The 25,273-nt window shown below is 46.7% G+C and overlaps 1 protein-coding gene and 1 pseudogene across 1 annotated transcript; both read left to right on the forward strand.

Moving 5' to 3' along the window:
* The first annotated feature begins 13,853 nt into the window (after positions 1-13,853).
* Positions 13,854-15,308, forward strand: LOC123401618 (mitogen-activated protein kinase kinase 5-like). Its single transcript, XM_045095454.1, has one exon. The coding sequence runs from the start codon at positions 13,878-13,880 to the stop codon at positions 14,985-14,987; it is 1,110 nt and encodes a 369-aa protein (XP_044951389.1). The 5' UTR covers positions 13,854-13,877; the 3' UTR covers positions 14,988-15,308.
* An 8,038-nt stretch (positions 15,309-23,346) lies between these two features.
* Positions 23,347-24,778, forward strand: LOC123405778 (annotated as a pseudogene).
* Positions 24,779-25,273: the final 495 nt, after the last annotated feature.

Raw genomic sequence — 25,273 nt, forward strand, 5'->3', positions numbered from 1 at the left:
CATAAAAGATGTTACTTATAGAAATAGAACAACCATTATTCTCTGACTTAAAAGAGTAACCGTCTCGCAATAAACAAGATCCAGATATAATGTTCATGCTCAACGGAGGCACTAAATAACAATGATTTAAGTTCATAACTAATCCTGATGGTAACTGAAGTGAAACTGTGCCAACGGCGATTTCATCAACCTTGGAACCATTTCCTACGCGCATCGTCACTTCATCTTTCGCCAGCCTTCGTCTATTCCGCAGTTCCTGTTTCGAGTTGCAAATATGAGCAACAGAACCGGTATCGAATACCCAGGCACTACTACGAGAGCCGGTTAAGTACACATCAATAACATGTATATCAAATATACCTGATTTTTCTTTGGCCGCCTTCTTATCTGCCAGATACTTGGGGCAATTGCGCTTCCAGTGACCCATACCCTTGCAATAGTAACACTCTGTTTCAGGCTTAGGTCCAGCTTTGGGTTTCTTCGTCGCATTGGCAACAGGCTTGCCGCTCTTCTTTGAATTACCCTTCTTGCCTTTGTCGTTTCTCTTGAAACTAGTGGTCTTATTCACCATCAACACTTGATGCTTTTTATGGAGTTCAGACTGTGCGACTTTCAGCATCGCAAACAACTCACTGGGTGACTTGTTCATCCCTTGCATGTTGTAGTTCAACACAAAGCCTTTATAGCTTGGCGGCAGTGATTGAAGGATTCTGTCAGTGATAGCCTCTTGCGAGAGTTCAATCCCCAGCTCAGCTAGACGGTTTGAGTACCCAGACATTTTGAGCACATGTTCACTGACAGACGAGTTTTCCTCCATCTTGCAAGCATAGAATTTATCGGAGGTCTCATACCTCTCGATCCGGGTGTTCTTCTGAAAGATAAACTTCAACTCCTGGAACTTCTCAAATGCTCCATGACGCTCAAAGCGACGTTGAAGTCCCGGTTCTAAGCCATACAAGACTGCACATTGAACTACTGAGTAGTCCTCCTTACGTGCTAACCAAGCGTTCTTAACATTCTGATCAGCCGTAGCGGGTGGTTCATCTCCTAGCGCAGCATTAAGGACATAATCCTTCTTCCCAGCTTGTAAGATTAGCTTAACATTATGAGTCCAGTCTACAAAGTTGCTTCCATCATCTTTCAACTTAGCTTTCTCTAGGAACGTATTAAAATTCAGGGTGACTGTCGCGTGAGCCATGATCTACAACACAAATATATTCAAAGTGGACTTAGACTATGTTCAAGATAATTAGAGTTTAACTTAATCAAATTATTCGCTAAACTCCCACTCAAAAAGTACATCTCTCTAGTCATTTGAGTGGTTCATGATCCACTTACACTAGCTCAAGTCCGATCATCACGTGAGTTGAGCATACTTTCGGTCTCATGTGTTCCGAGGCCATGTCTGCACATGCTAGGCTCGTCAAGCTTAACCCGAGTGTTCCACGTGCGCAACTGTTTTGCACCCGTTGTATGTGAACGTTGAGTCTATCACACCCGATCATCACGTGGTGTCTCGAAACGACAAACTGTAGCAACGGTGCACAGTCGGGGAGAACACAATTTCATCTTGAAATTTTAGTGAGAGATCACCTCATAATGCTACCGTCGTTCTAAGCAAAATAAGGTGCATAAAAGGATTAACATCACATGCAATTCATAAGTGACATGATATGGCCATCATCACGTGCTCCTTGATCTCCATCACCAAAGCACCCGCACAATCTTCTTGTCACCGGCGCCACACCATGATCTCCATCAACGTGTCGCCATCGGGGTTGTCGTGCTACGCATGCTATTACTACTAAAGCTATATCCTAGCAAAATAGTAAACGCATCTGCAAGCACAAACATTAGTATAAAGACAACCCTATGGCTCCTGCCGGTTGCCGTACCATCGACGTGCAAGTCGATATTATCTATTACAACATGATCATCTCATACATCCAATATATCACATCACATCGTCGGCCATATCACATCACAAGCATACCCTGCAAAAACAAGTTAGACGTCCTCTAATTTTGTTGTTGCATGTTTTACGTGGTGACCATGGGTATCTAGTAGGATCGCATCTTACTTACGCAAACACCACAACGGAGATATATGAGTTGCTATTTAATCTCATCCAAGGACCTCCTCGGTCAAATCCGATTCAACTAAAGTTGGAGAAACCGACACTTGCCAGTCATCTTTGAGCAACGGGGTTACTCGTAGCGATGAAACCAGTCTCTCGTAAGCGTACGAGTAATGTCGGTCCAAGCCGCTTCAATCCAACAATACCGCGGAATCAAGAAAAGACTAAGGAGGGCAGAAAAACGCACATCACCGCCCACAAAAACTTTTGTGTTCTACTCGAGAAGACATCTAGCATGAACCAAGCTCATGATGCCACTGTTGGGGAACGTCGCATGGGAAACAAAAAATTTCCTACGCGCACGAAGACCTATCATGGTGATGTCCATCTACGAGAGGGGATGAGTGATCTACGTACCCTTGTAGACCGTACAGCAGAAGCGTTAGTGAACGCGGTTGATGTAGTGGAACATCCTCACGTCCCTCGATCCGCCCCGTGAACTATCCCGCGATCAGTCCCACGATCTAGTGTCGAACGGACGGCACCTCCGCGTTCAGCACACGTACAGCTCGACGATGATCTCGGCCTTCTTGATCCAGCAAGAGAGACGGAGAGGTAGAAGAGTTCTCCGGCAGCGTGACGGTGCTCCGGAGGTTGGTGATGATCTCGTCTCAGCAGGGCTCCGCCCGAGCTCCGCAGAAACGCGATCTAGAGGAAAAACCATGGAGGTATGTGGTCGGGCTGCCGTGGAAAAGTCGTCTCAAATCAGCCCTAAAACCTCCGTATATATAGGTGGGAGAGGGGGTGCCTTGCCTTGGGGCTCAAGGAGCCCCAAGGGGGTCGGCCGAGCCAAGGGGGGAAGGTCTCCCCCCCCCCCCAAACCGAGTTGGACTTGGTTTGGTGGGTGGGAGTCCTTCCTTCCCTTCCCACCCCTTTTTTTTCTTTCTCTTTGATTTTTCTTCCAATGCGCATAGGGCCCTTTTGGGCTGTCCCACCAGCCCACTAAGGGCTGATGCGCCACCCTCAAGGCCTATGGGCTTCCCCGGGGTGGGTTGCCCCCCCCCCCCCCCCCCCCGGTGAACTCCCGGAACCCATTCGTCATTCCCGGTACATTCCCGGTAACTCCGAAAACCTTCCGGTAATCAAATGAGGTCATCCTATATATCAACCTTCGTTTCCGGACCATTCCGGAAACCCTCGTGACGTCCGTGATCTCATCCGGGACTCCGAACAACATTCGGTAACCAACCATATAACTCAAATACGCATAAAACAACGTCGAACCTTAAGTGTGCAGACCCTGCGGGTTCGAGAACTATGTAGACATGACCCGAGAGACTCCTCGGTCAATATCCAATAGTGGGACCTGGATGCCCATATTGGATCCTACATATTCTACGAAGATCTTATCGTTTGAACCTCAGTGCCAAGGATTCATATAATCCCGTATGTCATTCCCTTTGTCCTTCGGTATGTTACTTGACCGAGATTCGATCGTCAGTATCCCCATACCTATTTCAATCTCGTTTACCGACAAGTCTCTTTACTCGTTCCGTAATACAAGATCCCGCAACTTACACTAAGTCACATTGCTTGCAAGGCTTATGTGTGATGTTGTATTACCGAGTGGGCCCCGAGATACCTCTCCGTCATACGGGGTGACAAATCCCGGTCTTGATCCATACTAACTCAACGAACACCTTCGGAGATACCTGTAGAGCATCTTTATAGTCACCCAGTTACGTTGCGACGTTTGATACACACAAAGTATTCCTCCGGTGTTAGTGAGTTATATGATCTCATGGTCATAGGAACAAATACTTGGCACGCAGAAAACAGTAGCAACAAAATGACACGATCAACATGCTACGTCTATTAGTTTGGGTCTAGTCCATCACGTGATTCTCCTAATGACGTGATCCAGTTATCAAGCAACAACACCTTGTTCATAATCAGAAGACACTGACTATCTTTGATCAACTGGCTAGCCAACTAGAGGCTTGCTAGGGACAGTGTTTTGTCTATGTATCCACACATGTAAATGAGTCTTCATTCAATACAATTATAGCATGGATAATAAACGATTATCTTGACACAGGAATTATAATAATAACTATATTTATTATTGCCTCTAGGGCAAAATTCCAACAAGATGTTCCTGTGGCGCCTACACCAATTGAAGTGGAAGCTGATGATGGTGATCATTAGAGCTTCAGATCAAGTTACTACAAACCTCGTAGGTCGACAAATGTCGCGTACTACTTTAGAGTGGTACGGCAACCTTGTCTTGGAGGTCATGTTGTTGAACAACAATGAACCTACAAGTTATGGAGAAGCATTGGTGGGCCCGGATTCCGACAAATGGCTGGAGGCCATGAAATCCGAGAGAGGATCCATGTATAAATCAAAGTGTAGACTTTGGAAGAGCTACTTGATGGTCGTAGGACTATTGAGTAAAAAATGGATCTTTAAAAGGAATACAGATGATGATGGTGATAAGTCACTATTAAGAAAAGCTCGACTTGTCGCAAAGATGTTTCCGACAAGATCAAATAGTTGACTATGATGAGACTTTCTCACTCGTAGCGATGCTAAGAGTCTGTTGGAATTATGTTAGTAGTTGCTGCATTATTTGTGAAATATTGCACATAGGAAGACAAAACATTGTTTCCTCGATGATTTCCTTGAGGAAAGATTGTATGTAATACAATCAGAAGGTTTTTTCAATCCTAAGGATGCTAACAAGTATGCAAGCTCCGGCGATCCTTTATGGACTGGTGCAAGCATCTCGGAGTTGGAATATACGCTTTGATGAGATGATCAAAGCTTTTTAGTTTGTACAAGGTTTATGAGAAACTTGTATTTCCAAAGAAGTGAGTGGGAGCAGTATAGAATTTCTGATAAGTATATGTGGTTGACATATTGTGGATCAGAAGTAATGTAGAATTTCTGTAAAGCATAAAAGGTTGTTTGAAAGGAGTTTTTCAAAATAATACCTGGATTGCGCTACTTGAACGTTGAGCATCAAGATCTATGGAGATAGATCGAAACGCTTAATAGAGGTTTCAACAAGATGCATGCCTTGACAAGTTTTTGAAGGAGTTCAAAATAGATTAGCAAAGAAGGAGTTCTTGGTTGTGTTGTAAGGTGTGAATTTGAGTAAGACTCAAAACCCGACCCCAGCAGAATAAAGAGAATAGGCAAAGGTCATCTTCTATGCCTTAGCCGTAGACTCTAAAGTATGCCATGCTGTGTACCGCACCTGATGTGTGCCTTGCTACAAGTCTGTTAAGATGTACACAGAGTGATCCAAGATTGAATCACTGAACGGCGGTCAAAGTTATCCTTAGTAACTAATGGACAAAGGAATTTTTCTCAATTATGGAGGTGGTTAAAGAGTTCATCATAAAGGGTTATGTTGATGCAAGCTTTGACACTAATCCGAATAACTATGAGTAGTGAAACGGATTCGTATAGTAGAGTAGATATTTGGAGTATTTCCGAATAGCATGTAGTAGCAGCATTTATAAGATGACATAAAGATTTATAAAGAAAACACGGATCTGAAAGTTTCAGAACCGTTGACTAAAACCTCTCTCACGAGCAAGACGTGATCAGACCCCAAAACTATATGGGTGTTGGATTCGTTGAAATCACATGGTGATGTGAACTAGATTATTCACTCTAGTGCAAGTGGGAGACTGTTGGACATATGCCCTAGAGGCAATAATAAATTAGTTATTATTATATTTCTTTGTTCATGATAATCGTTTATTATCCATGCTATAATTGTATTGATTGGAAACACAATACTTGTGTGGATTCATAGACAAAACACTGTCCCTAGTAAGCCTCTAGTTGACTAGCTCGTTGATCAAAGATGGTCAAGGTTTCCTGACCATAGGCAAGTGTTGTCACTTGATAACGGGATCACATCATTAGGAGAATCATGTGATGGACTAGCCCCAAACTAATGAAGGTAGCATGTTGATCGTGTCATTTTGTTGCTACTGTTTTTCTGCGTGTCAAGTATTTATTCCTATGACCATGAGATCATATAACTCACTGGCACCGGAGGAATACCTTGTGTGTATCAAACGTCGCAACGTAACTCGGTGACTATAAAGATGCTCTACAGGTATCTCCGAAGGTGTCCTTTGAGTTAGTATGGATCAAGACTGGGATTTGTCACTTCGTGTGACGGAGAGGTATCTCGGGGCCCACTCGGTAATACAATATCACACACAAGCCTTGCAAGCAATGTGACTTAGTGTATGTCACGGGATCTTGTATTACGGAACGATTACAGAGACTTGTCGGTAAACGATATTGAAATAGGTATGCGGATACCGACGATCGAATCTCGGGAAAATAACATACCGAAGGACAAAGGGAATGACATACGGGATTATATGAATCCTTGGCACTGAGGTTCAAATGATAAGATCTTCGTAGAATATGTAGGATCCAATATGGGCATCCAGGTCCCGCTATTGGATATTGACCGAGGAGTCCCTCGGGTCATGTCTACATAGTTCTCGAACCCGCATGGTCTGCACACTTAAGGTTCGGCGTCGTTTTATGCGTATTTGAGTTATATGGTTGGTTACCGAATGTTGTTCGGAGTCTCGGATGATATCACGGACGTCACGAGGGTTTCCGGAATGGTCTGGAGACAAACATTGATATATAGGATGACCTCATTTGATTACCGGAAAGTTTTCGACATTACCGGGAATGTACCGCGAGTGACGAATGGGTTCCGGATGTTCACCGGGGGGGCAGCCCACCCCGGGGAAGCCCATAGGCCTTAGGGGTGCCGCACCAGCCCTTAGTGGGCTGGTGGGCAAGCCCAAGAAGGCCCCTGCGCAGGAGATAAGAAAAATCAAAGAGAAAAAAAGGGGAAGTGGGAAGGAAGGGAAGGACTCCACCTTCCAATCCTAGTTGGACTAGGATTGGAGGAGGATTCCTTCTCCCCCCCTTCGGCCAAACCCCTTGGGGCTCCTTGAGCCTTAAGGCAAGGCCCCTCCCCTCCCTCCTATATATACTCAGGTATTAGGGCTGATTTGAGACAACTTTGCCACGGCAGCCCGACCACATACCTCCACGGTTTTTCCTCTAGATCGCGTTTCTGCGAAGCTCGGGCGGAGCCCTGCTGAGATTAGATCACCACCAACCTCCGGAGCGTCGTCACGCTGCCGGAGAACTCATCTACCTCTTCGTATCTCTTGCTGGATCAAGAAGGCCGAGATCATCGTCGAGCTGTACGTGTGCTGAACGCGGAGGTGTCGTCCGTTCGGCACTAAATCGGAGCGGATCGTGGGATGGATCGCAGGACGGTTCGTGGGACGGTTCGCGGGGAGGGTCGAGGGACGTGAGGACGTTCCACTACATCAACCGCATTTATTAACGCTTCTGTTGTGCGATCTACAAGGGTACGTAGATCGGAAATCCCCTCTCGTAAATGGACATCACCATGATAGGTCTTTGTGCGCGTAGGAAATTTTTTGTTTCCCATGCGACGTTCCTCAACATTAATAATGTAATGTGTTTTCATTTTCAAAAAACAATAGATGGGTTATTGAGGAATTCGTTTACCTTGTTATATTTCTCCCTGGCTACAATTAACCACACATAATTTGTAAGTTGCTACGACTGAAGTTATATCTAAGCACATATGTAATAAGTAAGGCGGCCCACAATTCATATTTGGATTTCAATGTCATTTTTTCATCAAACCACTAATTCACATCAAGACATGTTACTATATATTCCTTTCATCTCAGTATACCGGACTTCCTGTCCACCACACATCTATCAAGCTCGCAGAACCAATCACACTTAGCCGTCAATGCTAGAAACTCAATTCCTCCCCATGATCATCTTTTCCATTCATGGCACATTCTTTGGCTAGTGGAATATTTAGGGCATGTACAACGGAGGCAACACCTTGCTACTGCCTCAGGTTTTAAACTAATCAAAAAGTAATGAAGCTACCATTTAAAAAAATCTGGCCAACCGAGGCCACACTCTCTACTGGACCCATCATCCTTCACATGCATGTTGCTTTTCTGTTGCTCTCTCGATCTCTCTCCTTGCATGCATCAGCAAAGCTACATTTTCTTTCCTTTATTTTGCTTTTCACCTAGATGAGACCGACTCCTCAGCAAGCTACACTATGTACTATGAAGCTACACCTTTTAGTCCGAACCTAGCTCCGATCCTACGTGGACTTGTGGGGCATCAGGTTGAGGCCGCCCGTTGTACATGCCCTTAGGAAGGGCCGCTTTGTCGAAGCAAGGTAGCTATTCACGAGCTCGAATATAACTATTAAAGTGACGTATCCCATGGTAAACGACCTCTATATCCATATGTACTCCATGTAGTTGAGTTAATTTCTTTTAGAAAAGCAGGATAACCTACGGCTGTGCATGAGAGAGATGTGTACAATCCCTTTATTAGAAAGAGCGAACTAAAAGTTTGCAATCTAGTACAATCTTACAAATAAGCTATGAAATAAAATTAAAATTAAAGTTTGCCATGACCGACGAAAAATAGGACAAGATGTCTAATCACCTATACTAACAGTGGATCGCCATCCAAACCGGTTGTAGATTTCCCGATCTACCACCTCCCATTGGGTGGACCTAGTAAACACATGGCGTTGCATCTCATACAATAAATTAAGACAACTCCTATGGCTCCTGTCGGTTGTCGTACTCATCGACATGCAAGTCGTGAATCCTATTACAAGAACATGATCAATCTCATACATCACACATGTAACATCACATCCTTTGGCCATATCACATCACGTACCAAACCCTGCAAAAACAAGTTAGACGTCCTCTAATTGTTGCTGCAAGTTTTACGTGGCTGATTTGGGTTTCTAGCAAGAACGCCTTCTTACCTACGTGACAGCCACAACGTTGATATGCCAAAACTATTTACCCTTCATAAGGACCCTTTTCATCGAATCCAATCCGACTAGAGTAGGAGACACAAACACCCGCTAGCCACCTTATGCACCATGTGCATGTCTGGCGGTGGAACCAGTCTCACGTAAGCGTACGTGTAAAGTCGGTCTGGGCCGCTTCATCCCACAACACCGCCGGAAAAGATAAGACTAGTAACGGCAAGCAATTGACAAAATCAGCGCCCACAACTTTTGTGTTCTACTCGTGCATAGAATCTATGCATAGAACCTTGGCTCGGATGCCATTGTTGGGCCACGTAGTAAATTCAAAATTTTCCTATGCTATACAATGATCTATCTATGGATAGACCAGCAAAGATAAAGAGGGAAGAGCATCTTCATACCTTTGAAGATCGCTAAGCGGAAGCGTTACTGTGAACACAGTTGATGGAGTCGTACTCGTAGCGATTCAGATCGCGGTGGACTCCGATCTATGTGCCGAACCATGGCACCTCCGCATTCAACACACGTGCAGCCCGGTGACGTCTCTAACGCCTTGAACCAGCAAGGAGTAAGGAGAGGTTGAGGAAGAGAGCTCCAGCAGCATGACGGCGTGGTGACGGTGGAGCTACGTGGAACTCCGACAGGGCTTCGCCAAGCACAACGGAGGACAAGGAAGGAGAGAGGTAGGGCTGCGCCGAGAGAGAGAGAGAGGTTTGTGCGTCTCAAAAAAGCCCCAAACCTCAACTATCTATAGGGGAGAGGGAGGGGCGCAACCCTTAGGGTTCCCACCCCCAAAGGGTGCGGCAGCCACCATCTGCGCCACGAGGTGGCGGCCATGAGGGGAGGAGGGGTGTGGCGCACCCCTGGTGGGCCTTAGGCCCACCTAGCTTAGGGTTTGACCCCCTTCCCTCTCCCCTGCGCATTGGGCCCCTGGTGGGAGGCGCACCAGCCCACTCTGGGCTAGTTCCCTTCCACCTTTTGGCCCATGTCACCTTTTGGGGCTGCTGGCCCCTCCCGGTGGACCTCCGGAACCCTTTCCGGTGGTCCCGGTATGCCACTGGTGACGCCCGAAACATTTCCGATGTCCAAAACCTTTCATCCTATATATAAATCTTTACCTATGGACCATCCCGGAACTCCTCGTGATGTCCAGGATCTCATCCGGGACTCCGAACAACCTTCGGAAACCGCGTACACTATTTCCCTATAACCCTAGCGTCATCGAACCTTAAGTGTGTAGACCCTACGGGTTCGGGAGACATGCAGACATGACCGCGACACCTCTCCGGCCAATAACCAACAGCTTGGTTTTGATATCCATGTTGGCTCCCACATGTTCCACGATGATCTCATCGGATGAACCACGATGTCAAGGATTCAATCAATCCCGTATGCAATTCCCTTTGTCTATCGGTATGATACTTGCCCGAGATTCGATCGTCGGTATCCCTATACCTTGTTCAATCTCGTTACCGGCAAGTCTTTCTACTCGTTCCGTAGCACTTCATCCTGTGACTAACTCCTTAGTCACATTGAGCTCAATATGATGGTGTTCTACCGAGTGGGCCCAGAGATACCTCTCCGTCACACAGAGTGACAAATCCCGGTCTTGATTCGTACCAACTCAACACACACTTTCGGAGATACCCGTAGTGCATCTTTATAGTCACCCAGTTACGTTGTGACGTTTGATACACCCAAAGCACTTCTACGGTATCCGGGAGTTGCACAATCTCACGGTCCAAGGAAATGATACTTGACATTAGAAAAGCTTTAGCAGACGAACAACACGATCTAGTGCTATGCTTAGGATTGGGTCTTGTCCATCACATCATTCTCCTAATGATGTGATCACGTTATCAACGACATCCAATTTCCATGATCATGAAACCATGATTATCTGTTGATCAACGAGCTAGCCAACTAGAGGCTTACTAGGGACATATTGTGATCTATATATTCACACATGTATTACTGTTTCCGAATAATACAAATATAGCATGAACAATAGACAATTATCATGAACATGGAAATATAATAATAACCACTTTATTATTGCCTCTAGGGCATATTTCCAACATACAGTGCAACCTACTCAACATACTACTGTGTGCACACAAGAGATTAGAAATGTCATTAAGGGGAAGCTGAAAGTTGTGGTGGAGGAAGAGGAGCAGGATGGATATAAGAGTAGTGATGAGGAGAATGCATACGAGAGTGATAACAACCCTTTTAGCCTGGACAGGTACACAATTGCTAAAGTCACATAGATAATAGAAGGGAAAATACTAGCAGATGAAGAAGATGAAGATGAAGCTTCAAATGGAGAATTAGAAGAGGAACACTTACATTATGAGGGTAACACTTAGGTTGAGGATTTGTTTGAGGGGGGGTGAGGATGAGGAGGAGGAGGTGAATGTTGTTGCAGCAGAAGAACCACCCATGCAACAACTTGCAAGGAAAAGGCAGAAGCTGCCAGTTAGGAGAGGGGCCACCACCAGGTCACACTCTAGTGTTTTAGAGGAGGTGAAACCTGATTTCACTCCTTCATCGGATGAAGAAGATCATGAGTTGCTGTTTGACAGTGAGGTTGATGATGGACATGAGTCACCAGCCTTTGTCCTACATACAAGCAATAAGAGTAGGGCCAAGAAAACAAAACCTAGAATATGGTACAATGAAAAACTTGAGCAACCACATCACCAGTGTGTATGTCAATGTGCTTTAAGAATCGGCAGCAATTCAGAGAAGCATTGTTGAGCTTGCACATTACACATGCAAGGAATTTCAGGTACCACAGAAACTCACACAAAAGGATCATTGCATGTTGCAAACAAGAGAAGTGCAAATTCTGCATAGTTGCTGCACTTATCAAAGGGGAAAATACATTTGCTATTAAGAAGATGAGACTGCAGCACACTCGCCATACGAGTACGGAGTTATCTTGGGTTAGTACAAAGTGGCTTGCAAAGACCAATGAGTCATTGTTCAGATATGATCCAAGCACTAGCATAACCACTCTGATTGACAGCTGCCAAGAGAATTATGGTGTTGATGTGCCCAGGCACATGGCCTATAGGGCCAAGAACCTTGATGTGGAAGTTGTATTAGGAGAACACATGCGACAGTATCCTAGGCTTAGGGACTATGCTCAAACCATTATGGATACAATCCCTGGAAGTAGAGTTGTTGTGGCAACAATTACTCCAAAAGCTATAACAAATAGACCACATCATGGGCCAAGGTTTCATGCTATGTTCTTCTGCATAACTGGACCAATAGAGGGATTTCTCAATGGATACATGTCATTCATTGGGTAGTGACATGTTTATTTCCTTTATATACAATGCTTGTAGATCACACCATGTGAATGATACATATTTACTTAAAAGTTTGCTTGTTTCAATAAATAGGTGTTAATGGATGCTTTATTAAGATGAATATTTGTGCTCAAATCTTAGCTGTCGCTGGGAGAGATGGAAATAATAACATATTCCCATTAGCATTTGTTATGGTTGGACAACAGGACACAACAAACCGTTGTTGGTTTCTACACCAACTCAAGATATGTATGAGAGGTGAATATGGAAAATATGACCGTTACACAATCATGTCTCATAGACAGAAGGTATGCATGCATATTCCTATTTATATTTATGTTGTATCATCAATACTCTAGTAGCTTAGTATATTATATTATATGAATAGGGGCTACTAAATGCAGTAAATCAAGTCTTTCTAAACTACCATCAAAGAATTTGCAGCATCACCACGGTGAAAGGGAAGGCGGGCTCGCGGGCTTCGAAAGAGGGGGGGGGGTGGGGGGAGCGAACGGGGTCGAACCATCATCACGATGACAACAACGACGACGGTTAATTGCCCTTTAATAATAGAGATTTAGAAAGACGTGTTGTCCAAAAGAATGGTGGCCGCCCGCCAGCTCGGGTATAATTTCTGAAAAGTAGTGCCTGCCATCGTGAACCACATGGCTCTTTACATGTACTTCATGCACTCTGAATTAATAGTGCATGACAAAACAAATCAACACAATCACATGTATGAGAGTTAATGATGTGGGACAAAACAAAATCCCGGTAACGGTCGATACAAGCGCACGTGCCAAAATAATCATGCAAGCTGTCTTCTACAACGAAAATCGTAAATGAGGGCATATACATGGATATTCCGTCGACCTGAAAACGAGACTTTATGCCGCGTTAGAGGGAGTAAATATACACACCACAAATCCCAAAAATTCTATGTCCTCGCATGGCTCTCATACGATAACCATAGGTTTATATGTTTTGCAGGATGATCACATGCCCATTTTCATTTTAGAGAAACACGATACAAAGGCAGGCACTCACTTGTTTGGGATATACACGTAGTACTAAAATTTCCTCTTTGTTATGTGTGACGTGGTAGAGATGTGCCCAAGTGAACGTCGTTCCGGAATCGCAGAGCAACGGAGGCGACGGCCGGCCGGGAGCAAGGATGGAACGGACACGGCAAACCAGCGGGACGGAGCGGAACGGCCATCGGTGAGCGAAAAGCGGGGAGAAAAGAAAAGAAAAGAGAGCCGTGAGAAAGAAAGTTGCTTCTTTTATTACCGGCCCGTCCCCCCGGCGTCACGGCTGCATCTCCCTCGGCTCAGAGCAGAGCTCCCTGGCCTCCGTCTCTCCCCGTCCCTTGGCCTCCCCCGCGCCTATAAAAAACACTCGCCTCCCTCCAATCCCTCTTCCCCGACCCGATCGATCCCACCCCCACCCCACCCCACCCCGCGAGCCTCATACGGCGACAATCACCGACGCCGACCGATCCGCCCGCCGCGCGGACCGCAGGGCGAGCTAGCCTCGCGTTTCCAGCCGGCCAGAGCGCGCGATGCGTCCGGGCGGGCCGCCGAACGCGCGCCCGGGGCTGCAGCCGCAGCAGCCGGGCACGCCGGGGCGTGCGCGGCGCCGGCCGGATCTCACGCTGCCTCTGCCGCAGCGCGACCTGACGTCGCTCGCCGTGCCGCTGCCGCTTCCCCCGCCCCCGTCCTCCGCGCCGTCGTCCTCGGGCTCGGGGTCGGGGTCCGGCGGGGCGTCGTCCATGCCCATGCCCATGTCCATGACCCCGCCCAACTCGGCCGGCTCCGCGCCGCCCGCGCCCCCGCCGCTGGACGAGCTGGAGCGCGTGCGCCGCGTCGGGAGCGGCGCCGGCGGGACGGTGTGGCTGGTTCGGCACGCGCCCACGGGCCGCGCCTACGCGCTCAAGGTGCTCTACGGGCACCACGACGAGGCCGTCCGGCGGCAGATCACGCGGGAGATCGCCATCCTGCGCACCGCGGAGCACCCGTCCATCGTGCGGTGCCACGGCATGTACGAGCAGGCCGGCGAGCTGCAGATCCTGCTCGAGTACATGGACGGCGGGTCCCTGGACGGGCGGCGCATCGCGTCCGAGGTGTTCCTGGCGGACGTGGCGCGGCAGGTGCTGTCCGGCATCGCCTACCTCCACCGGCGCCACATCGTGCACCGCGACATCAAGCCCTCCAACCTCCTCATCGACTCGGGGCGGCGCGTGAAGATCGCCGACTTCGGGGTGGGGCGCATCCTGAACCAGACCATGGACCCCTGCAACTCCTCCGTGGGCACCATCGCCTACATGAGCCCCGAGCGCATCAACACCGACCTCAACGACGGCAACTACAACGGCTACGCCGGCGACATCTGGAGCTTCGGCCTCAGCATTCTCGAGTTCTACCTGGGCCGCTTCCCCCTCGGGGAGAACCTGGGGAAGCAGGGCGACTGGGCGGCCCTCATGTGCGCCATCTGCTACTCCGAGTCGCCGGCGGCCCCGCCCACCGCGTCCCCGGAGCTGAGGAGCTTCATCAGCTGCTGCCTCCAGAAGAACCCGGCGAAGCGGCCGTCGGCGGCGCAGCTGCTGCAGCACCGGTTCATCGCCTCGCCGCCGCAGCAGCAGCCGCAGGTCCTCGCCGCCCCGCCGTGCTAACGGCCCGCCATAATAAATCAAGTTGGGATGGATCGTTGGACGGACGGTGGCCGGCGGCGAGACGTGGGATCTACGAGGAGCGGTGATCTTGATCGATCTTTCTTTCTTTCTTCCTCGTAGCCATTTTGGGTACTGATGAAGCCGGCACCACAAATTTACCCCATCCCTCCGCTCCCCTCCCCTGTTGTTGCTGTCGCTCCCGAAATTAAGCTCAAGCTTTTCTTTAGTTTCTGTTAATGTCAATTAAATGTTCCCTCCCCCCAAATGATTCTGATTCTACTTCTTCTGATGATGATATAACATGGGCTGTTGAGAATGCAATTTCTTGTTCCAAATTTGATGATGGGATGACGGCAGGAGAAGCTTCTTGGACGCCGAGGTGGATTCGGCCGGATCACCACCACCACCACGGACATATAAAAACGCAAGAAATTTTGAAGCGGGTGGGGGGGACCAGACCAAACCCAACAAACTTTAAATCAATCATCAGAACACTGCCTCTCCCTCTCCCCGATTGCTTCCTCCTCTGGCGTTCTTGGTGAATCCGAATCGCATCGGGCTTCCTCCCTCCTCCTCTTTATTCCCCTGAAAAAGACGGGCATAGATAGCCCGCAAGCAATCATGCAACACGCATCGCAGCAGCGGCAATAATGGCGGCGTCCATCCACAAATATTCCGGCACCGTCGGCTCCTTTTTCCTCCCTCCCTCACTCCTTTCGTTTCGGAGGGCCCTACCCGGTGGCTTTGGATGCTTGGATTTGGGCTGGATTCCGGTGGTCGTTTTTTGAGGGTTAATTCCTCCGCGATGGCGAGTAAAGGGGAGCGTACGAGAGTGTGGAAGCGGGGAGAGGGACCCGTGCTCGGAATGGCATGGAAATGGATAGATTTGTAGGCCTTCGAAAGGGGCGGCGCGCAGAAAAGGAGTGGCGAGGCGAGCTCCATCCCCCATTAATGGAGGCAGCGCATGTGGCGTGGAGCTTTCCTTCCTTCGTGCTTGTTGGTACGTTACGTACTCGCTGTACGTACGTTTCCCATTAACTCCCGACGCTGGATGGCCGGGAATATGCACGTAAAGTAAATAGTGCGCTGGGTGCTGCATCCTGCAGTAAGTGGAGACACGCTTCTTCTCGTGGACACCCATGCATTGTCCACTGTCACGCCAACTCCAACGCATCCCAAATTAACTACCGTTTTGTTCCAATTTTATCCGTGCCGATATAACAATGGGTCGGCGTCCGTCATTTTTTTTACCGTTTTCTTCCAATTTTATCCGTGCCGATATAACAATGGGTCGGCGTCCGTCATTTTTTTTACCGTTTTCTTCCAATTTTATCCGTGCCGATATAACAATGGGTCGCATTCCCATTTTTTTCAGCGCGTGGACACATTTGATCCGTCACGACTGACTTTTTTTGCCACATTTGTTTTATTTTAACAATAATATTTTGATACATTGAAATACATTCATCAATTCTTTGCTAGAAAAGAAACGCAAAATAATACTGCAATTAGTCATCTCAAACAGATAATCCATAACTCTTTTTATTAGTTGGATTAATATCTTCTTTATGATCTTCAAAGAAATGTTTTTTTATGTCTTCAATGTTGATCTGTAATTTTTTGACCTTGCACACATCTTTCTTCTTTAATTTTAAAGAAGTAACGTTGCTTTCCCTCTAGTCTCTTCTTTGATTCTAAAAAAGTAAATGTTGCCTTAATTCTAGCAAAGAATGCATGAGCATCTATCAAATTTTGTGTTATCAATAGATCAATGTCTTCTTTTTTTTCATACCAAAACTTGTATCGATTCTACACACAAATTTGAGACAAACAGTGAGGTAACAAAATTATCCGGTGAACAACCGAATCAAAAGAAACACATACCCCATTTTTTTTTTACTTGAAGAACACCCATTCGGAATGTTCTGATGTGATAGAACAGGCGCGCGACTTACGACAGGCAGTCGTTGCCATTTATGAGCGGCAATGGTGAGTCGCGATGAGCCCAGATGACGACCAGACGTGCCTTTGCCGGTGAACCACTGACGGGATAGATCCGAACGGCTAGAGTAAGAATCAATACTTCCATGTGGCGTGGAGGCCCTGTCGGGGTCTTGCAGTCCGGTTCTTTGCTAATCCATGGCAGGACGCACTCGCCGGTGGCCGGATGCACCAAATATCTGTGTGCTCTCGCGTGTTGGGTCACCTTTTGTATCCATTAATTCTCCGGATCATTTGGGGTTGTGGCTTGGCCTTCAGGACGGCAGACAGCATGAAGGTTCCTCGCTCCTGCAGTTTAATGGCGTGTCTCGCCATTAGCATGTGGGCTTCGTTTTCTTGGAGGATTCTTCTGAGAAAGAGGCGAGAGGTCCCTGGCTAGCCTAGCCTAGGTAGGACGACACTGTTGGGAAGTTTCGTTTCGTCGAGGAGCAGTGACGAGCGGTCACGTCGCCGGCGCCATCGATGCATCCATCGCCGCAGTCCGGCCTAGGATCGCTACCCTGCTGCCGTGCATGCTGCGGAGGGATGCCTTCTGACACGGCCATGGCCAACGGTTGGCGCGTGATGCGCCATGGGAATTTGTGATGGCGCTGCGGGCGGGGGCCCGGCCTGCGGCTACGGTGGTGGTGGCCAGGGCGCTTTTGCAGTAAACAAAGGTTTCCCGGGGGGCGCGTGTGCCCCCACCTCTGATGATCTCGCTCGTTCGTTCGTTCATGCCCACATGTGGGACTAGGCAGAGTGATGGATAGAGATCGCACACGGAAAGCAGAGGTTTTTGGTTTGGGGAGATCGATGGTGCCTCACACTCTTGTTTGGTGCGAGGGGATCAGACACGTAGGTCGTGCTCCAGTTGGAACATGGGTGGTTTTGGAGAAAGTACGTACTCCTATTGAGTTTTAGAGAGATTTTAGGGACGTTGGTGACTCCTTTTTTCGCACATTTATTTTCAGAGTAGAAATGCAGCTACTGTCACCCAGCTTTTCTGCTCGCCACAAAAACGTTGCTAAGAGCATATACAACCGGATCCTTTAAATGACCCCTCGTACGTTCGTGAACGTGCTAGGTCATTGACTGGACAGGATAAAGAAAAGAAAAAAAGGACCCAACCGGACCCCTTATATTGTTCATATATTCCCGGGCTATCCGCGAACCCTCATATCCGTCTCAAATATGGGAAGGAAACGAGGGCTCGCGGACGTGACCGGTTAGTCCGCCATATAGGACGCGATCACATGGGTGAGTTGGAACATGGGTGGTTTTGGAGAAACTTCCTATTAAGTTCAAGAGAGATTTTAGGGACGTTGGTGATTCCGTTTTTTCACACATTTACATTTTGAGTAGAAATGCAGCTATTGTCACCCAGCTTTTCTGCTCGTTGAAAGAACGTAATTAAGAGCATCTACATCCGGACCGTTCAAATGACCTCTCATACATTTGTGGACGTGCTCGGTCAGAGTCTGACAAGAAAGAAGAAATAAAGACCCAAGCGGATCCCTTATATCGTCCCTATATTCCCGGGCTATCCGCGAACCCTCATATCCGTCTCAAATATGGAGAGGAAACGAGGGCTCGCGGACGCGCCCGGTCAGTCCGATACATAGGACGCGATCCCATCACGGACCACATTTTTCTTTTTTTATGCATTCTTTTCTTTCTCTCTCTTCCTTTCCACCAATCAGTGAATCACGTGTAAGTGACCGTACATATGAAGAATAAAATGAGATTTGTGGCTGTATGGATGAGTAAATAAGAGACACACCCGGTCACTGACCGGGCATGTCCACGGGTATTTAGAAGGTCATATTTACAATGTTCGGCTCTAGATGCTCTAAGGACTCATTCGGTTCAAGAAAATAAAACGTAAGAATTAAGAGTAGTACTTCCTATTTTCCTTAATATAAGACATTTTGGCAGTTCGGTTTGGACTACCTAAATGTCTAATATTTAAAAACGATGGAAGTACATGAATTTGATAGGAAGATATGTTCAAGTGGATAAAGTTATTTCGATCACGCCGATGCGGTCACTTGCAGTGTTTCATTATTTTGACCAAGTGTTATCATGCGGCTTGGAGTTAGCTGTTAACTCGGCGTACCAAAAATCGCCAGCACTAGGGCCTCACGATTTCTCGGTCTATGTATGTAGTTATTTGGTTCATTGGGGTCATAAGTATGAGCATTTTTCATTTTTCAAGGTGTGTACTGTAAAAAAATACTACACATTCTCACTTGAATTTGGCATTTAACCTTCCACCTCCAGATTGTTTCATTGATGCAGTGAAAACCACTTGAAGGGGAAAGAAAGGAAAGAACGAAAAGAGAGAAAGGAGGAGACACCGATGAATTCAACGACGACATGCTAGGGTTTTCACCACAAGACGAGAAGATCTTGGCGGCAACGATTTTGACCGGGATTTCTTTGCTTGAGTCGAAGCTTGATTGCCCCGCAATTCGGCTTGAGAGTGAGGCTCGTCCAATCTACGACGGGTCTCTTATTTCCGACGACCCAGATAATCACCCTTATTCTAAGGATGCAACACTTTCCTTTTCTTTGTCCTTGATCGTGTACACGGTCTAGATGTCGCAAGTGTCATGGTTTGTTGATGTGGACGTGTACATCAATTGTAAAGGGGGGGGGTTGGGGAATTTGTGTGTGCTACATGTTGGAACCGTGGTTAATGGAGAGGTTTTCATCAGTTTGTGGTACCGTTGTCGTAATGTGGCATGTTAGGATAGTTATAAGTGTTGTTTTGATGGATTTTTGGAACATAGTAATGCCATGGATTACATATCTGAACTGAATGGCTACTGTCGATAGCAAACTACAATTGGCATGTATCAGTACAAAACATTTTATTATTAACGAGACAATGTTGAGTGTTGTGGTTGGCTGTGAGTGGTTTTTGCTGGAAAAAAAGTGTTGGCCAAAGATAAGTGAATTGTATGAGCATATGTACTCTATTTAGTTGACTTAATTGTGTTTGTGATGTTAAGATATGTTTGCACGTGCCAACCGGATTAGTATGCAGCATGAGTAAAGATTTGTTAGCACATGTTAACTGAAATCTACATGTTTACATGCTCATTTACATGCTTAACAAGTACTCCCTCCGTTCCTAAATATAAGTCTTTTTAGAGATTTAACTAGGGGACTAAATACGGATGTATATAGACATACTTTAGAGCGTAGATTCACTCATTTTGCTTCGTATGTAGTCCCCTAGTGGAATATCTAAAAAGACTTATATTTAGGAACGGAGGGAGTACTAGTGTTTCTGTTGAGATGTTAAACAGTGATGTATTACCTAACTAACTCCTCCTATTTTGTGGTGATCATCCTTCCTTTACCTCGGACACATGTCGATATGAAGATGTACCAAAGATGTTGGTTCTTTAGAGCATCTACAACCACAACCTACAAACTCAGCCCCTCAAACGTCCGCGGACGCGACACTAATCGGTCACCTCTCAATTTTTCACTTTCACATCCATGTCTCTCATTTTCAATATACATCCGGTCACATGAATGTGATTGATGAAGATAAAGTAAAAGAAAGAAAATAAAGAATAAATAAAGAGAAAAGATGGGACAAGTTTTATCTGGCGGATGCAGGACCACTGACCGGACACGTTCAGGCGTATCTCATACTCATTCCATATATGAGGGCAATATGAGGAGTGCTAGACAGTCCGAACATTTAAACAGACTATGAGAGGTCTGGTTGGGTTATTTTTTTTGTTCTTTCGTGTCCGATCAATGATCCCTGTGTCCGCCCGATCCATATAAGGAGTCTGACTATAGATGCTCTTACAACATCTAAAATCGGACCATCCAAACCTTTCCCATACGTCCGAGAGGACATCCCGGTCACTACCCGAACATGAGAGAGAGAAAAAAAAGAGAATGTGGGGATGTTCAGGCCGCCCTCCACATAGGTGTTGGAATTATGCCCTAGAGGCAATAATAAATATAGTTATTATTATAATTCCTGTATCAAGATAATCGTTTATTATCGATGCTATAATTGTATTGAATGAAGGCTCATTTACATGTGTGGATACATAGACAAAACACCGTCCCTAGCAAGCCTCTAGTTGGCTAGCCAGTTGATCAAAGATAGTCAGTGTCTTCTGATTATGAACAAAGTGTTGTTGCTTGATAACTGGATCACGTCATTAGGAGAATCACATGATGGACTAGACCCAAACTAATAGACGTAGCATGTTGATCGTGTCATTTTGTTGCTACTGTTTTCTGCGTGTCAAGTATTTATTCCTATGACCGTGAGATCATATAACTCACTAACACCGGAGGAATGCTTTGTGTGTATCAAACGTCGCAACGTAACTGGGTGACTATAAAGATGCTCTACAGGTATCTCCGAAGGTGTTAGTTGAGTTAGTATGGATCAAGACTGGGATTTGTCACTCCGTGTGACGGAGAGGTATCTCGGGGCACACTCGGTAATATAACATCACACACAAGCCTTGCAAGCAATGTAACTTAGTGTAAGTTGCGGGATCTTGTATTACGGAACGAGTAAAGAGACTTGCCAATAAACGAGATTGAAATAGGTATACGGATACTGACGATCGAATCTCGGGCAAGTAACATACCGAAGGACAAAGGGAATGACATACGGGATTATATGAATCCTTGGCACTGAGGTTCAAACGATAAGATCTTCGTAGAATATGTAGGATCCAATATGGGCATCCAGGTACCGCTATTGGATATTGACCGAGGAGTCTCTCGGGTCATGTCTACATAGTTCTCGAACCCGCAGGGTCTGCACACTTAAGGTTTGACGTTGTTTTATGCGTATTTGAGTTATATGGTTGGTTACCGAATGTTGCTCGGAGTCTCGGATGATATCACAGACGTCACGAGGGTTTCCGGAATGGTCCGGAAACGAAGATTGATATATAGGATGACCTCATTTGATTACCGGAAGGTTTTCGGAGTTACCGGGAATGTACCGGGAATGACGAATGGGTTCCGGGAGTTCACCGGGGGGGCAACCCACCCCGGGGAAGCCCATAGGCCATAAGGGTGGCGCACCAGCCCTTAGTGGGCTGTTGGGACAGCCCAAAAGGGCCCTATGCGCCATACAAAGGAAAATCAAAGAGAAAGGAAAAAAAAAGGGAGGTGGGAAGGAAGGGAAGGACTCCCACCCACCAAACCAAGTCCAACTCGGTTTGGGGGGGGGAGCCTTCCCCCCTTGGACTCGGCAGCCCCAAGGCAAGGTCCCCTCCCTCCCACCTATATATACGGAGGTATTGGAGCTGATTTGAGACGACTTTTCCACGGCAGCCCGACCACATACCTCCACGGTTTTTCCTCTAGATCGCGTTTCTGCGGAGCTCGGGCGGAGCCCTGCTGAGACAAGGTCATCACCAACCTCCGGAGCGCCGTCACGCTGCCGGAGAACTCTTCTACCTCTCCGTCTATCTTGCTGGATCAAGAAGGCCGAGATCATCGTCGAGCTGTACGTGTGCTGAACGCGGAGGTGTCGTCCGTTGAGTACTAGATCGTGGGACTGATCGCGGGATTGTTTGTGGGGCGGATCGATGGACGTGAGGACGTTCCACTACATCAACCGCGTTCACTAACGCTTCTGCTGTACGATCTACAAGGGTACGTAGATCACTCATCCCCTCTCGTAGATGGACATCACCATGATAGGTCTTCGTGCGCGTAGGAAAAATTTTGTTTCCCATGCGACGTTCCCCAACAATAGGATGTGGCCCACTACAGATCACATTTTTCTCCTTTTTCTTTTTTCTTTTTATTCATTCCAACCAATCATTTGCATTTTACATATAATAAGCACTGCTACATGAAGGACGTTTGTTGGGCGAAATTTCCACGACATGCCCATCACACCATCAATGGGCAAATCTAAACAACAATGGACGATGGGATTAGATGTGGTGCATGTGTCATTCAATAGACCATCCTCCATGAGCTTACTTTCGTCGGAAAATTTCAGAACGAAGTAGGGGACATGGTTGAATGGATGCGCAAATGGAGGCTCAAAACACACACTCACCGAGCACGACTATGGACTTGTGGAGATTGAAATTAGACAATCGTTATTGTAGATGTTCTTAGAGCATCTCTAGTGGATCCTCTATATGAAGGTGTATAGCAAATATATACCATCCCAGCAACATTTTACCCCCAGCGGCTCATGTAAAACGACGTGTACACCATCCACGTCCATCCACGATGGTAGGAGGCGTGGAAGTAAACACGAGCCAGCCACGCTCGTGGAGCTCGCGTCGTCCCAACGTCTCGCAAGGTAAATCGCTAGATCTGGCATGGCGCTGTGTGGGATGCGGCGGGCTGCGGCGGGATGCGGCAGCGCGCTGTGGGCGGGGTGCGGGGCGGGGTGCGGGCGGCACGCTGTGCGGGATGCGGCGGGCTGCGGGCGGCAGGGTGCGGCGGGATGTGGCGGGATGCGGGCGGCGGGGTGCGGCGGGATGCGGCGCTGCGGGCGGCGGGGTGCGGCGGGATGCGGGCGGCGGGGTGCGGGGCACGTTGTGGGGCGAGATGCAGGGCAGCGACGGCGCCTGTGAGGCGAGATGGAGGGCAGCGACGGCGCGCTGTAGAATTTGATGTCCATTGCTGTCCATTGTTGTTGTTCATTGTTGTCCATTGCTATCAATTTGATGTCTAAAATAGCTGTCTAAAATTTGTATTTGTATTTGTCTATTGTTTGCAGATGAATGATGACCAAACCTTCTTGGACATCATTGATTTTGGTTACACACAAACACAACCAGATAGTCCAATTGGAGAGCAGGCAACTCCATCAATTCAGCATCGTTCTGCAATAACACAGAAAGGAAAATCCAACATAGGAAAAAATTGGTCTAGTGATGACGACAAGGTTCTCATAGCAGCATGGGCAAATACAAGTTTGGATATTGTTGGGACATATCAAAACCGAGATACTTATTGGGCTAGAATTTCAGAGTACTACAATAGACAGAAGGAATCATCATGGCCGGAGCGAAATGATAATGCAATCAATTGCCGTTACACATTCATTAACAGAGAGACCTCTAAATTTTGTGGTTGCCTTCAGCAGATCTTAAATAGGCAACAAAGTGGAAGGACTATAGAAGAAAAGGTATGCGCCAATATGTGATGTGCAATATTCTATATGTGTTGTCCATATTTTAACCATATATTTATATGTGCAGACAAACGATGCACATATTATGTTCAAGGAAATGGATCCTAACAAAAAGAAGCCTTTCACATTGATGCATTGCTACATAGAGTTTTCGAAGTATCCAAAGTGGCACACAAGAGAACTTGAAACTTCTGTGAAGAAACAAAAGAAGACCATTGATGCAAGTCCGGGCACAGCCACCAATGATCTGGCTGATGCATCCTCGGTACGTACTGATGCTACCTCGATACGCACTGATGCTCTTGAACATGAGAAAAGACCTGATGGTGTGAAGAAGGACAAGAGAGGTAAGGCTGATGACATTGCTTCCAAGCTTTCATTAGAAACTGTGTGGGCAGCAAAGCAAGAGAAGGATGAGATCAAAGAGGCGGCAAGAAATGCTCGCTACGCGCAGCAACTTGAATTGCGAAAAGATGAGATTGCACTAAAAAAGATGGAGGATGCACGAAACGATAGGGAGGATGCATGAAGACAGTTTGAATTAGATGAGAGGATCATGCTCATCGACACTAGTGGTATGACTGATGTGCAAAAACAGTTCTACCAAGCTAAGCAGAAGGAGATCCTTGCTCGTGGCCTAGAGTAATGTGAGCTATATGTTGTTGTTGTAAGAACAATTTACTGTTTTTCTGCTAGTTGTTGTAAGAATAATTTGATGCTTTCTGCTAGTTGTTGTAAGAATAATTTGATGCTTTCCGCTAGTTTATTGATAGCTGCATTACAAATATAGCCGTTTGAAAATATAGCCGTTTGAAATATAGCCGTTGGAATATACACGTCCTAATTTACACGTTACACTAAAAAATTGGGACGTGTATAATTTAACAACGTGTAAATGAAGATATACACGTTCAAATTTACACCATCCACTAGAGATGCTCTTACGAACGAGAAAATTTGTAATACTATGTGAGAGCATCTACACACAAAACTTGCAAATTCGGTCCCTCAAACGTTCGTGGACGCATCCGGGCGCGTCCGCACATACTCATCGGTCGCGTCTCAAATTTCCTTCTTCACATATAATTCTCTCATATTTCATCTTTTATATCCATACAAAAGCATGCAGAATATTTCCTAC

Source organism: Hordeum vulgare, chromosome 6H, assembly GCF_904849725.1.
Source record: "Hordeum vulgare subsp. vulgare chromosome 6H, MorexV3_pseudomolecules_assembly, whole genome shotgun sequence".
NCBI classification, from domain to species: domain Eukaryota; kingdom Viridiplantae; phylum Streptophyta; class Magnoliopsida; order Poales; family Poaceae; genus Hordeum; species Hordeum vulgare.